General features: G+C 33.1%; 2 protein-coding genes across 2 annotated transcripts; both read left to right on the forward strand.

Moving 5' to 3' along the window:
• The first annotated feature begins 2,135 nt into the window (after window positions 1–2,135).
• Window positions 2,136–3,387, forward strand: LOC140180263 (uncharacterized). The gene is made up of 4 exons (XM_072220717.1): window positions 2,136–2,284; window positions 2,415–2,611; window positions 2,726–2,840; window positions 2,952–3,387. The coding sequence occupies exons 1-4, from the start codon at window positions 2,136–2,138 to the stop codon at window positions 3,385–3,387; spliced, it is 897 nt and encodes a 298-aa protein (XP_072076818.1).
• A 6,823-nt stretch (window positions 3,388–10,210) lies between these two features.
• On the forward strand, window positions 10,211–12,335 carry LOC112759167 (F-box protein CPR1-like). The gene is made up of 2 exons (XM_025807987.3): window positions 10,211–11,606; window positions 12,108–12,335. Exon 1 carries the CDS (start codon window positions 10,274–10,276, stop codon window positions 11,603–11,605), a length of 1,332 nt encoding a protein of 443 aa, XP_025663772.1. The 5' UTR covers window positions 10,211–10,273; the 3' UTR covers window position 11,606; window positions 12,108–12,335.
• Window positions 12,336–15,582: the final 3,247 nt, after the last annotated feature.

Genomic DNA, 15,582 nt, shown 5'->3' on the forward strand with positions numbered 1-15,582 from the left:
TCACTAATTTAAGCATAAAAACACATGTTTTCACATTTAAGTCCAAATTAGGGAGAATCACAAAAGTATGCTATTTTGGTGCTTAAATGTAGGTTTATGTGATGAAATCTACTCAAATCAATCCTAAATATCCCAGCAAATATGGACTCATCAAACATCCTGATGATTTGATTCCTACCAATATTTCTGTGATTGATTATAGTGGAGTATCTACTCCTGCAAAAGGGTTGGTTACTCTTGGTGTGCAGGTAGGATCTTCTGATCGAAATACTGTCTTTGTGGTAATATCTTCGAAGGCTAGTTACAATGCGTTATTGGGACACGACTGGATCTATGGTGTTGGATTTGTACTTTTGACTGTGCATCAAAGTGTCCTTCTATGGACGGATGAAGGAAAACTTGAAGTGATCAAGGTAGACTCAAGTTTATATGTTGAACAGTTGCATGTCGATTTCAAAATATATAATGATAAGTTAAAGCCTTTAAATGTCGACAGGGTGCTCAACTCCTTCAATTGCGAAGGTTGGTTCTTGACATCAGAGGGTTTAAACGTGAAGCTTCGCACCCACAGCTTGATGCCCCTCCTACTGGTTTGGAGTAGTAGTTTGCGAAGGTGGTGGTTTGAAGACATCTCTTCATGGCTGCCGAGCAAGATGTCTTGAATTACCTGATAAATTTAAAAAAATTATGTAAGTAATTTCCATTCTGTCAAAAATAAATGTGATTCAACTGATGAAGTTGAAACATGTAAGAATTTTATTTCAGATATTTCAGTTAGTAGAATAGATTCAATTCCTCAAATCGAATTTAGGCATGGTTTAAGTTCTTCTTGTTTTGTTGCTGATAGTAATGTTATCAGTCGGGCTTCTATTGATGTAGCTAAAGCCCATTGTACTGAAAGTGATTCAATAGTTGATCTGGTTGATAATAAAGTTTGTTTTATTTCAAATGAACCCATTGATTTATCTTTTGATTACATTTATGATTTGGAGCCTTTGGGTTACGAAAAATATTCAGTTGATGGTGATGACGTTACAAAAGATTTTGATTCACAAGATCCTCTCGAAGAAATTAATCCTGGGATCTGATGATGATTTCAACTCACATATAGTTGTAAAAATCTTGATGAGCGATTTTGAACAAAGCTATTGAGTCTTTTACTTGAATACAAAGACTATTTTGCTTGAGATTATCATGAGATGCATGGACTCGATCATTCCCTTGTAGAACATCAGTTATTTTTGAAATCATTTGTGAGGCCAATAAAGCAACCACCTTGATGCTTTGCTCCTGAGATCAATCAAAAAATTAAAGAAGAGATTGAAAGATTGATCAAAACAAAATTCATTCGAACTGCTCATTACATTGAATGGGTATCGAACATCATTCTCGTAATGAAAAAGAATGAAAAGCTGCGAGTATGTCTTGATTTTCGAGATCTAAACAATGCTATGCCAAAAGATGAATACTTTATACCCATAGCAGATATGTTGATCGATTTTGCAGCAGGAAATAAAATCTTAAGTTTCATGGACGGTTATTCAGGATATAACCAATTTTTTATCGCAGAAGATGATGTATCGAAAACTGCCTTTCGATGCCCTGAGACATTAGGTACATACGAATGGGTGGTAATGCCTTTTGGTTTGAAAAATGCTGGTGCGACGTACCAACGTGCAATGAATACTATTTTTCATAAATTTATTGGAAAATACATGGAAGTCTATATTGATGATGTTATGGTCAAATCAAATTTGATAGACCAACATCTTGATCATTTACAGTAGGCATTTAGTACAATTCGTAGAGAAGTGTCGAAGATGAATCATTTGAAGTGTGCATTTGGTATGTCTGCATGAAAAATTTTGGGATTTGTAGTTCAAAATAAAGGAATTGCCATTGATCAAAATAAAGCTAAGGCAATCTTGGATTTGCCTCTTCCTAAATCAAAGAAGGAAGTACAATCTTTCCTTGGGAAGGTCAATTACCTTCCACGATTTATATCGAATCTTTCTGGCCAAACTTGAATTTTTGTATCCCTAGTCAAGCTTAAAGTTGAATCACAGTATGAATGGATAGAAAAACATCAAAAAGCATTTGAATAGGTCAAAACTTACTTGTCCAAGGCATCAATGATGGCAACTATTCGTCCTCGTGAGCCCTTAAAGTTATATCTTGCAGCATCTACGAATACTATTGGATGTATGTTGGCTCAAGATGATAAAGAAGGTCATGAAAGGGATATTTACTATTTGAGTAGAGTGCTAACCGATATTGAGTCGAGGTATTTTTCAATTGAAAAATTATGTTTGTCTCTTTATTATGCCTGTATGAAGCTGAAATGTTACATGTATTGTGAAAGTGATTGCACAAACAGATTTGATAAAATACATGTTGTCTTATCCCATGTTAAGAGGTCGACAAGAGAAGTGGATGCTTGCTTTAACGGAGTTCGAATTGCAATATGTACCGCCTAAAGCTGTGAAAGGTCAGGTCATTGCAAATTTTCTAGCTGATCGACTGAACAATCCCAATGACCAGGGGACAAATGTAATCGATGTAGTTTCTAATTGTTGGAAATTGTATTTTGATGGTTCGAAACATAAGGATGGTGCTGGAGTTGGGATTTTGATTATTTTTCCGGAAGGCGTCCCGTTATAATTTCTTTTTGAATTAAAATATCCTTATTCAAATAATGTTGCTGAGTATGAAGCCTTGATATTAGGATTAAAAATTTTGAATGATAAAGGGGCATTAGATGTTCAAATTCTTGGGGATACCCAATTGATGTTGAAACAGTTATCGAAGGAATTTAAGTGTAATAATGAGAAGTTACAGAAGTATTAATCGATAGCGTGGGAGTTATTAGTGTCTTTTCGAAAAGTGTCTTTGGTTCGTATTCCAAGGATTCGGAATGAGATTGATAATGAGTTATCTTAAATTGCATCAAGATACAAAATACTCCTTGAAACTTCGGAAAAATTAGCAAAAATTCATCAAATTCTAGTACCTATTGAGGAAAGAGAGGTATTGATTATAGATGAATGGGATGATGATGATTGGAGAAAACCAATTGCAGAATATTTGAAAAATCCGAACATTCGAGTGGATCGAAAAATTAAGTTAAAAGTAATGAATTTTGTGTTGATGGATGATGAATTGTACAAGAAAGGCGTCGATGGTAGCCTTTCTAAATGCTTGAGTCAATTGGATAAAGACATTGCTCTTGGAGAAGTTCACAAGGGTATATATGGTGCTCATCAAGCTGGAGTAAAAATGAAATGGGTGCTTCGACGAAATCGAGTGTATTGGCCTTCCATGATTAAAAATTGCATTGATTATGCAAAAACATGCCAAGAGTGTCAGTGGCATGGAGTGATACAGTAGATTCTAGCTTCTGAGTTACATTCGATTTTTAAACCATGGTCATTTCGAGGTTGGGCTTTGGATTTGATTGGAATAATACACCCACCTTCATCGAAGAATCATAAATTTATCATAGTGACAATCGATTATTTCACAAAGTGGGTTGAGGATGTTCCTTTAATAGAGGCATGTCAAAATGAAATTATTGATTTTATAGAGGAATATATAATTCATCGATTCGGGATTTCTCAAACTTTGAGTACTGATCAAGGAACTATGTTTACTGGTCAACGCATTAGGAATTTTGCAGCCTCGAGGAATATTACTATGGTAACTTTGACTCTATATTATGCACAAGCAAATAGTCAAGTTGAGGCAGCAAATAAGATTTTGATTAACTTGATTAAGAAGCAAATTGGTCACAAACCTCGAACTTAGCATGAGACTTTAAGCCAAGTGTTGTGGGCTTATTGAAATTCACCTAGAGGATCGACAAATACGTCTCCTTCTAAATTGGTGTATGGCCATGATGCGGTGTTGCCATTAGAAATTAATCTTAATACTTTAAGAGTGATGAGGCAAGATGATTTACCGATTGAAGATTATTAGAATGCAATGTATGATGAGTTGAATGATTTAGATCAAGAATGCATTTTAGCACTCGAGAATATGATTTATCAGAAAAATAGTATTGCTCGAAGTTATAACCATCAAATGAAAGAGAAGTGCTTTAGTGTGGGAGAGTTATCTTAAAAGTTATATTACCAATGGAAAGGAAATCGAAATTTTTTGGTAAATGGTCCCATAATTAGAAAGGACATTTTCAGGTGATCGATTTGTACACTGGGAACGCATACCATATTAAAGATATCGATTCTAGTAATGAGGTTAAATTGATAAATGGAAAGTATTTTTGAAGCAATATCGATGTCTGGAAAGTGATGTTTAAATATATAAAGAAGTACAAATAAAGGAAAAGAAGATCTGTTCAGGAGAATACATTAAACTTGTGGAGCATAAGGTGCTAACAGTTCTTTGAGTTCCAGTGAAGTTGATTTCTTTCTGTGTTATTGTTGTTATAAGCTTCAATTTCGTCATGTTCTTCGATTTGCACTCTGTTATATCTCCTATTAATCTCAGCTTGTTTGTCTTCTATCTTGCAAAGACTTTTAAATAATATTTGTTTCTCCTTCTGGGCCTTGGCGTAAGGTTCCGCTAATGCGGCTTGTTTTTCTCAAACTAGGGCCAATTCCTTTCGAGTTCTTCCTCATGCCTTGCTAAATAAGCTTGAGTATTAACAGCCTGGGTGATATGGGTTTCAAATTCTTAGTAAGACTTTTGTACTGATTGATGGGTTGCCTCAGTTTTTGCAGATTCCACTTCGATTTTGGTTAGCCTCTCTCTTTTACTTCTTTTAATTTATCTTGAAAAATAAAAAGATTATTAGAAACCCTTTCAAATTTTTTCACCACTGCGAAAAATTGAGGTCAAACCTGAAATTCAAGAGAAGAATTCGAAATTTCAGATAAGATACTATTTAAGTCATTCTGTGAAATTCTTCAGCAGTATGGTTTAACAACTTTAGAAGAGAGGTCAATTGATTGAGAGTTCTTTGGGAAAGCTCTTTAGGAAGACTTGGTTTGGAAAATTATTCCACAATCAAAGTTGAAGTGGGTGCTTCCTCTTCAATAGTAATCCCATTCAAAACAGCTAAGAGTTCATCCAAAATAGACTTACATGGGTTGGAAGCAGTGGTTGAAGGGTCCTTTGCAGATTTGGGACTTGGTGGGAGAGACGGTCCAGATTGGTCCATTAGACCTGAAGGATCTTTGATTATTGGACTTGCTTGAGGAGACGGCACTGTTTCTCTGGTATCTCGAACAGGTGAGTCAACAGTTTGTGTGGCAAGAGAATTGATGATAAGGTTGGTATCAATTGGAGAAGAAAGGGTAGAATTATTCACAGGTTGAGGAGAAGGAGATTTCTCCCTATCCAATTCTATTGGATTTTATTTTTCAACAACTGATGAATCGATGACATGAATAGGTGATGGTGGTTTTTGGGCTTCAATTGTGTGATGAGAAATCGTTTTATCACTGGAAGAGGATGGACTTAAATGGTGGCTTTCCTTCCCTTCTAGATCGACTTGCGCAATCGGTGAAGAAGGGGTAGACTGATTGATCCTCCCAGCCTTTGTCAATATAGAAATAGTTATGAGTGAAAAAATGGGAATTGATGAGACTAGAGTTTAATTTAGTAAGTATTATACCTAGTAGATTTCCTGGGTTGGAGATGTGAGAATGAAGAGATTTCTGATGAATCATCTAAATCAGATCCATTGGAAGATGAGGAAAAAACATTCGAATAAGAGGAAATTTGTTTCTTGGAGGGTTGTTGACTCTCGTCAGAAGTGCTCTCACTTGATGATTGCCTCTGGAATAATGATTGTACAGTTAATGCAAAGTTTTACTAAATAAACAGGATCGATAAAAAGAGTTAACCAAGTCCTTAATTTTGTTAGTTTGGCAGTCTTGATAGAAATTTTCTGGACCTTTTGCTTCGGTTGTTTGGATGTCTCAGTGGTTTTGATTTTTCTTTTCTGAGTTCTTTTGGGTGAAGCCTCAATTCCTTGAAGATTTTTTATTGAAGACTCTTTAATTTTATCCAAGGAGTGATTATATTGAGAATAGTAACTATTTCACCATTCGATGAAAGACTTAGTAACAAACTCACTACGATTGTAAGGCAAATGAGAATAGCGGCTTTGATGTGCATCATTGACATCGAGACATCTTTGGATATCTTTCTTTGATTTGAAATCGACGTGACAAAGGGATTTGTTTTTTCGAGGAACAGGAGCTGGAAGAACTTGGGAGAAACCCATTTGTCTTGCAACGTAATGAGGAGCATGGAGGGTCACTTTAAATTGTTCTTTTTTATATTGAGGTATTCCTATTGGAAATACCTAAGCGGCAAGGAAATTGGCCCAAGTTGCATTAGCCAAGTCATTGTCATCATCATCATTAGTGGGAAAAAGGAGGTGTTCAAACTAAGCCGGTCCACAATTTCAACGTAAGAAAGGGGTAAACATCAGTTCTTCATTTTGAAAGCTTTTGCATGAACGAAGTAATGAAAATACAACCCAGAAAAGGTCTTTAGTCGAAGTGGCATCCTCAAAGTTCGGCTGGAAGGGAACTAATCGAAGCCTTTGATATGTTGTTTTTCCGAAATGGTGCCCCCGCCTTGTTTCATATACTTTTCGAAGACAGCATTTAGCCAGATTTGCAAAAGTCAAAGGGGTCCTTCCACATTGATCGAAGATCTTTTTCAAAGACAATCAATTAAGTACCCCAGTTCATCATATAATTTTTCTAAGATTAACTTGGCCAAGTTAAATTTGTGACTTTCATAGAGTTAGGTGGCCAGTGAGAGTAATAACTTTTGCATTTGAATGCTCCTTGAGGAAAAGACGATGGCATTCAACCAGTAATATAAAAAAGTCACACACGCTTCATCAATCATAGGATCATTTCCATGGCCCGTATGGTAATTAATAAAACCACTATAAGAATTTTTTGGGTTGGTGTGAAGTGAGAGAGACGAAGAAGATCGTGAATGCTCTGTGCTCTCCAAACTTTGCCTTTTGTTGATTCAAGGCGTTGATACCAGGCAAGAAAATCAGCATTTTGGGAGGTGATTTTTGGATTGTTTATGAAGAATTTTTTGTGATCGATGAAGGGCAATAAAAAGATCTTGCTTGATAAGCAAATCCTCTCCTTCGGCGCTTGGGAAGAAATGAGCATTCTTTTTGGTTTGTTCTAGAGTTTGTAAAGGACCAACGAAGCAGCAAGTGTCATCATCAGCAGTGAAGGAGATGAGAAGCCTTTTGTTAGTGAGCAAATTCTTAAGATCTTCAATGATAACATCATTAAATCGATTCAATACCTTCAAATCAGATTGCTCAAAGGCTTCGATTGCAATGTGTTTGCCTTTGTCTTGGGTAGATAAAGCTCTTCAAACAAAAGAGGAAGCCATTGATGAGTATGAAAAGAAATTCATAATGATTGATTTGGTTACAGAGGGGAGAGTTTGCACAAGAAAATTCGGAAAGGATTAGTAACAAGTTTTGAGAAGAAAGGTGAAAGTTGGGAGACGGAAGGTTAACGCTGTGTAACGGTGAGAACTTTCTTAAGTGAAAATAAAAGAGGTAAATAATGCTACCGTTTTGTATTTCATTTTTTCAAAATTTGAAATTGAAAACTTTCTTGAGATGGCGAAGTAGAAGAGAGAGAAACAGTTAGCAATGGAAAACGTGCCATAGTGGGCACAAATAAATGAAAGATTAATAATTTCAAATCAAATTTATTGATTATAGTTGCAGAGTCAAATGAGATAGGATTAAGTGTTTCATTCTTAAATGATATCGAAAAACACGTTAATCCTAAGGGAGCAATTTGTTGATAAAAAAATATTTGATTTCAAAATACACTATAGTTGAAGTACAATGAATTTCTATTTCGAGGAATGGAGTTTGTATCGAGAAGGGTTCGTTGGAGAATGAAAAACAGAAGCTAGTCGATGTACTTAATAGAGGAATAAAGGTTTTTGAAATTGATTTTTGGCAGTTATTCACGTTGACAAAAAGAGCAAGAATAGTTGCTTGAAAGTTAGCACATGTGGAAGTTACTCTTAAATCTGATTGGCCAAGGACTTCAATAAATAGATGAAAGATCGAAGAAGAATGGGTTAGAACTTTATTTAAGAAAAACACTCAAGCACACTCATATTCCAACGATTTTCTGAGTTTGCATTCGAATCATTTTTCTATAGAGTTCCTTCTACATCTTTTTTTTTCATTTATATTTTTTGTATTCTTTATTTTCTTTGCAATTTTATCTTTTAAGCACTTTTACTTTTTCCTTTTCCTTTAAGATTCTACATTTTGTATTTGATTTCAAAGTCTTTTGATCCTATCGAAGACAGTTTACTGTTTTATTCAATTTTAATGCAATTCATTTTAAATTCACAAAAAAATAGATTTCACTCGCAAACCACTAAATATTGAACCACTTTTAATATACTAAAAATCGACAAAACAATTTCATAATCACAATTTTAACCATAGATAAAACTATGACTATAACTTATTCTATAATCATGGTTTTACACAATGACATGAGCTTATTCTAATCGAGCCATGTAGATTTTTTCATGTGTGAACCTAAACACAAGCCTGGAAGCAAATAGGAAAGCATGCACTTGATCAACTGCAGCCATATAATAGGGCATATTTAATTTGACTTTTGCTGTAACTACCCTTTATGGTCTTTAAAAAATATATCTATATTTAAGTGCATCAGCACAGAAGAAAAAAAATAAAATTAAGATTGTTTGACCATGGTTTGCCATAGGACTATATTATTATATTAACAAGGAAACATTATATTAATACTCAAATCAAATCATCCCACATATTTAACTTCTCTTCAGACTCATTTATTGTTTATATGTATTTTAAATAACCTGCATTAATTAAGTCTAAGTCAATCACTCATCCTAGTATTATGAGGATTTTTTTTAAATAAATAATTTAATTATTTTAATTATTAAAATAAATAATTTATAACATATTTACTAATTTAAATCATATTTATTTATCTCGTTTATATTGTAAACGAAATAATTTTAAATGTATGTTGTTTATAGTGTAAACGAAATATATGAAAATTTTTAAATTTCATATATCTCGTTTACAGTACAAACGAGATACCTTCAAAATTATTTCGTTTACTATATAAATGAAATATATGTATTTATAAATAATTAAATATAATTTTTAAAATAATAAAAATATTAATAATTTAAGTTGGACCAAACTCTTAAAAATAGAACACTTCAAATAATAGAAAAGATGGATGATTTTAAACAATAAAAAAGATAAACGGTCCACTATTAATACGATTTTTTTTCTCACTATCCACTATTAATACTATTGCTTCTTTCTCACTGACTTTCATCTACTGACAATTTTTTATTAGAATTTACACCAATTCAATTCAAATAATACTTTAAATTTTTAAATTTTGTATGTACTCTCTTGAGTATTAACATATATAATTTAAAATATATATAATTTTTTATAAACTCTCATGCAACAAATGAAATTTGAAAGGTATATAATTTAAATTTAAAAATTAATACTCAATAGAATACATACAAAATTTAAAAATTTTGTTAGTTAAAAATTAAAAATTTAATAAACAAATTATATCTCAATTAAAAATTTGAAATATTATTTGAACTGATTTAATGTAAATTCTAGTAAAAAAAAAATTGGAGGTCAGTGAATGGAAGAGACAATCGTGTTAATAATGGATAGTTAGAAAAAAAAAAAAGGTAACCGTGTTAACAGTGGATAATCCATCTTTTTTATTATTTGAAATAGACGGTTTATCTTCTTATTATTTAAAATCGTTCATCTTTTCTATTATTTAAAACATTTCATTTTTAAAAGTTTTGGTCCAATTTAAATTATTAATATTTTTTATTATTTTTAAAAATTATATTTAATTATTTATAAATACATATATTTCGTTTATAGTGTAAACAGGATAAATAATATGATTTAAATTGATAAGTACGCTATAAATTATTTATTTTAGTAATTAAAATAATTAAATTATTTATGTTAAAAAAAATCCGATATTCTGATGGCTTACCTGCATCATAGGACGACCAAGTCAGTACTCGGTGTTTGGTACAGTACAGTAACAAAGTAATCCCTAATCATGTGCAATATATAACAAACAAAATCTTTGTATAAGTGTATCACCATCAACACTTATTACTGTTAACCATTATACTAACAAAATCGTAGTATCATCACCATCACTAATTCACCATAACCATGCTCTTCCTATACTTTCTTGTCTTCCTTTTGTTTCTCGTGGTAATACTCTTGCCAAGGAAGAGTAACGAAATTCTTAGTTCAAAATTAGCGCTGCCCAGAGCCGAAACCCGACCCAAAGAGAAGATTAGCATAGAGCATTTGCCAGAGGAATTGTTATCCAACATCCTCTCAAGGTTACCATCGAAAGAGTTGCAGAAATGTAAGTTTGTTTGCAAGTCATGGTTCCATATCATAAAGGATCCTCATTTTGTTACCAACTACTATGTTGTCTACAACAACCACATAGTAACAAATCATGATCTCTTTGTCATTGGCAGACCCTTTCCTTCTAGCAAGAAAACATTCATTTCTTTGCTTTCTTGTAATAGTAATGATAATATTACCAACAAAAACAAAGAACATGTTCCCTCTAAGGTTCTAAACCCTCCTTGTGAATACAATTCTGATCACGAATATTGGACCGAAATCATGGGTCCTTGCAATGGCATATATTTCCTAGAAGGCAAACCAAATTTGATGATGAACCCTTCTTTGGGACAGTTCAAGGCTTTGCCAGAATCCCATTTCGCAACACCCTTTGGTGGAAATTCTTTAATGGATTACACCGGATTCGGCTTTGATCCAAAAACCAACGACTATAAAGTTGTTGTGATCAAGGATCTTTGGATTAGGGAAAAAGGTGAAGAACATCTTGGGTGGTGGAGAACAGAGTTATACAGCCTTAACTCTAACTCATGGAGAAAGCTTGATGCTGTTCTTCCACTTCCCATTGAAATTTGGAGCTCTTCTCGTGTCTACACTTTGGTGAACAATTGTTGTCACTGGTTGGGTTACGTTGAAGATGAGCTTGGTAAAAGAAAAGATGTGGTTCTAGCATTTGACATGGTTAATGAAACCTTCAGAAAGATTCATGTACCGAGAGTACGAGATTCTCGGGAAGAATCCTCGGCGACGCTTGTCCCACGTGACGAGTCGGCTCGAATTGGCGTGGTTGTTCACCCAGTGAGAGCGAATGAAAAATCCTATGATGTTTGGGTGATGAAAGATTATTGGAACCAAGACTCTTGGGTTAAGGTATACAGTGTTGGACCCGTGCAAGTGATTTCAACGCTTGTGGGGATTTGTGGGAGAGACCAATTTCTTTGGAAAAACAACAATGAAGAGTTGGTGATGTATGAAGCTGAATCAGGGAAAGTAAAATGTCTCCAAGTTTTTGGTAAGAATGATTCACTAAGAGCTGCTAGATATATGGAAAGCATTCTTTCACTTCACAGGGGAAACGAGTTTAGTCGACAATGTGTTTCAATTGATTGGGTCCATGATCGTTGAGGTACTAGCTATTCGAGTCGAATATAATGCCAATAGGCCGTAGTGAAAAACTCGAAAATAATGATCCCATTTTCGTGCTTTCTTTTGGAAAACAAAAGATTCGTTCCAATAATTTTTTATTTGTTTTGTATCATTCATGTGTATATCTATTCACTCTTCTTTTTTTTTCTTTCTTTTTTTTTTTGGATAAAACTACCTACTATTTAAAATAGAGAAAATCTTCGCATACAAACGTTTTTTTATACAAGTCTTTACAAGTCATTTATATTAACGCGCTTCGAACTATTACTGCACGTTTTTCATCTTCTTCCTCCTCATCTTCTGCACCTTCTTCTTCTTCTTGCTGCACGTTCTTCTTCCTCTTCCTCTTCTTCTTCTTTTCTTTCGTTTCTTGCCTTCTCTTTCTCCTTTTTCATTTACGTGTTTTTCTCTCTGTTTTCTTTATTCGTTATTCTCGATTTCCATTGTTTTTTGACATCAAGCTCTGAAATTATTTTTGAAGAAGAAGAAGCAGCAAAAGATGAAGAGGAGAAAGAGAAAGAGTTCTGAATTATGCATAAGGTGTACTTCAACGAATTTTGGGTGTATTTCTTAAATCCTTTGGGTGTATTTTCGTAATCCTTTGGGTGTATTTCTGTAATCCTTTGGGTGTATTTCTATAATCGTTTGGGTGAATTCCTGTAACCGTTTGGGTGTATTTCTGTAATCCTTTGGGTATATTTCTGTAATCGTTTGGGTGTATTTCTGAAGTTCCATTATCTTCAAAATAATTTCAAAGCTTGATTTCAGAAACCATGAAAATCGAAAAAAAAAACGAAGCAAGAATACCAGTGATAAACGCAGGTAAAACAACGAATGAAAATGCGAAGAGAGAACGCACGAAGGAGATCGAACAAATTTGACAAGAACCTCGTTTTCATAGAGGAAGAAGAAGAGTCGTTCATAATACATGGTGAGTGTAGCGCTTTGAAAACAGGAAGATGTTAAATAACGCATTAAAAGGCCCGTATGTGTAGCAACTTGTAAGTCAAAAAGACTTGTATGTGTAGCAGACCTCTTTAAAATATTGACAAATTTATTCCAAAAAAAAAATTCACTCTTCTTTTCTTTTCCTTTTCTTTTGATAAAACTACCCACCATATTTAAAATATTGACAAATTTATTAAAAAAAATTGATTTTATATTTTAAAATTTTAAATTATCCTCTAATATAAACTAATTTAACCTAACTTCAAATTTTAATTCTATTCTACATCAGCAGTCTCAATTTCAAATCCTACCATCACTCAAATAATTTCTCATCCAACTTTTATCTCCAACTATCACCACTACAGCTAATTTTTTTATATTGATTAAATATATGTGTAATACATTGTTATTGGAAGATTAGGTGTTTTCCTTTGATATGGTATTTTTTTTATTGGTATTATTCAAATCGGAGGGTCCGATTTATTTGAAGAAAAAAATAACCTACAAATCAGAGGGTCCGATTTGTTTGAAGGAAAAAATAAACTACAAATCGGAGGGTCCGATTTTAACATTAAAAAATTTTTTATTTTCGAAAACACAAATCGGACCATCCGATTTGTGATTGTTTGTTTGAAAAATAAAACAAATCGGAGGCACCGATTTGTATAAGTCATAACAACGTAAAACACTTCTCTTCTCACACCATTTTGAAATACACGCCTCTCTCTCATACGAAAAAGAATAAGCGCACCACTACTGCCATCTTCACCACCACTATTGTGGAAAAAAAAGGGACAAAACAGAAAAAGAGAAAAAATAGATCCAAGTAGAGAGGAAGAGAAGAGAACGACATCAGAGAGAACTACAGTTTGTCGCTACTGTTAAAAGATGCAAAAGAGAGAAAGATGAAAATACCGAACAGAAAAAGAGAGGATGCAATGGTGAGGAGTAGGAATAGATGGCGATGACGAAGAGAGCTACTTTCATTGTCACCGCCGTCAAAATAGAGATAGGGGACGTCGTGCAGTGGGAAGGAGGAAATGGAAAGGTAGTGTGGCGGAGAGGGGGAAGAAAAAAAAGAAGAAAATGGAGGGAAAAATAAGGAACTCGCAAAGGAAAAGTATAAATGAAAAGAGCTACTGTTGACGAATGAGATCAGCCACCACAATATCTATCATCTGAATGTTGTTGCTTTTGTCTTTTTGTTTCTTCTCTCTCTGGTTTGGTTCTTCAAGTGGATTTTAAAAAAAATTTGATCTTTGAGATGTATAGATAATTCAACTATGAAAATTTTGTTGAGTAAAGTTTTTTGTAATGGTGGAGGGTCTTATAGAGATAAAGAGAATGGTGGATTCTAGAGATTTAAAATTGGGCTAATTTTTTTTAATTTTAAGTAATAAATTGGACTCTCAAATTTATAAAAGTAGAGAAATTTGAGGGTCAGATTTTATAGTGTCCAAATTGAAAGCCTCCGATTTGTGTTGAAATATATTTTTTTACCTTAAAGCAATCGGAGGGTCCAATTTGAACATTTAAAAAAATTTAAAATAAAAAAATTCAAATCTAATTCTCAAATTTGTGTTCTCCACATAAAAAAAATACATAAATTGTCCACATTGTTTGAAAACACCATTAGAAGTCCAAAAACAAAAATAAAAAGCGTTGAAATTGTGTTAGCATGAGTTATTGATGGTGTTGGTGGTAATAGTGGGGAATAAGAGTTGGATGAGAATAGATTTAAGGAGTGATAATGGAGAGTTGGAGATTGGTATAGTAGTGGTAAAGGGTTGAGGGTCGAGAATTAATGAATTGAAGGTGGGATAGGATAGATTATGAGTTATGACTTAGGAGGGATAATTTATAAACTTTAAATATTTTTTATATTTTCGGTAATTTTATTAATTGTCAAGACTCAAAATGAGTTATAACTAATGTTTAAAAAATTGTTTATTCTCCTAGCAAACCTAACAAAATTAATTTTAATTTAAATAAAAAAATTACAAATACTTTTAACAAGTAATTTGATATATTACACATAAGTAATTTTTTATAAAAAATATATTTATTTATAAAATAGAAACCGTCAGATATTTTAACAAGTTTTAAATTAAATCATGATCAATAACATACTAAATTTAATACTTGAAAAATAGTCCAATAACAAATTACATATTAAATTGAAAGGTATCAGAGATCAAGTAATAATGGATTATTGAAAGTTGTGAATTATTATAGTGATATGAGATGAGTGATTATTTATACTTCAGCAATATATAACAAACTAAAGGTTAACTCAATAAATCCTAACTACTTTGCCAGCTTCTCTCAACCCCTAACATCTTCCTTTAACCACAGGTTCCTTCTTTAAACTAAAGACGGTGTAGCTACTACAATTCTGAACTTCAGTCTAAAATTAAAGAAGGGTGCTTGAGAGAGTAGTTTAGTCAGGATGTCCGCCAACCGATCTTACGACGGGATATGAACTGCATGCGCTTATTGTTGTTACAATTCGATTGCGAAAAAAGTAAAAATCAATCTCGAATTTATACTTATGAAAACAATTATTGTCATTTGTTGGGTTAATTTAAAGATAAATTTGGTAAAAGAAAAGATGTGGTTCTATCATTTGACATTGTTAACGAAGCCTTTTTTAGAAAGATCAATGTACCGAAAATATGCGAATCTTCGATAGCATCCTTCGCCACGCTTGTTCTGTTCGAGGAATCTGCTAGCATTGTTGTGGTTGTGAGAGGAAAAGAGAAATGCTATGACGTTTGGATGATGAAGGATTATTGGGATGAAGAGTCTTGGATGAAGCTATACAATGTTGGACATGTTGAAGTGATTTCAAGGATTGTGGGATTTTATAAGGGCAGTCAACTTCTTTGAAAAGGTAACGATGAAAGACTAGTGATGTATGAACGTGATTCCCAATAAATAAACGATTTTCATGTTTATGTTAATAATGATTCATTAAGAGCTGCTAGATACATGGAAAGTCTTGTTTC

Source organism: Arachis hypogaea, chromosome 16 (assembly GCF_003086295.3).
Source record: "Arachis hypogaea cultivar Tifrunner chromosome 16, arahy.Tifrunner.gnm2.J5K5, whole genome shotgun sequence".
NCBI classification, from domain to species: domain Eukaryota; kingdom Viridiplantae; phylum Streptophyta; class Magnoliopsida; order Fabales; family Fabaceae; genus Arachis; species Arachis hypogaea.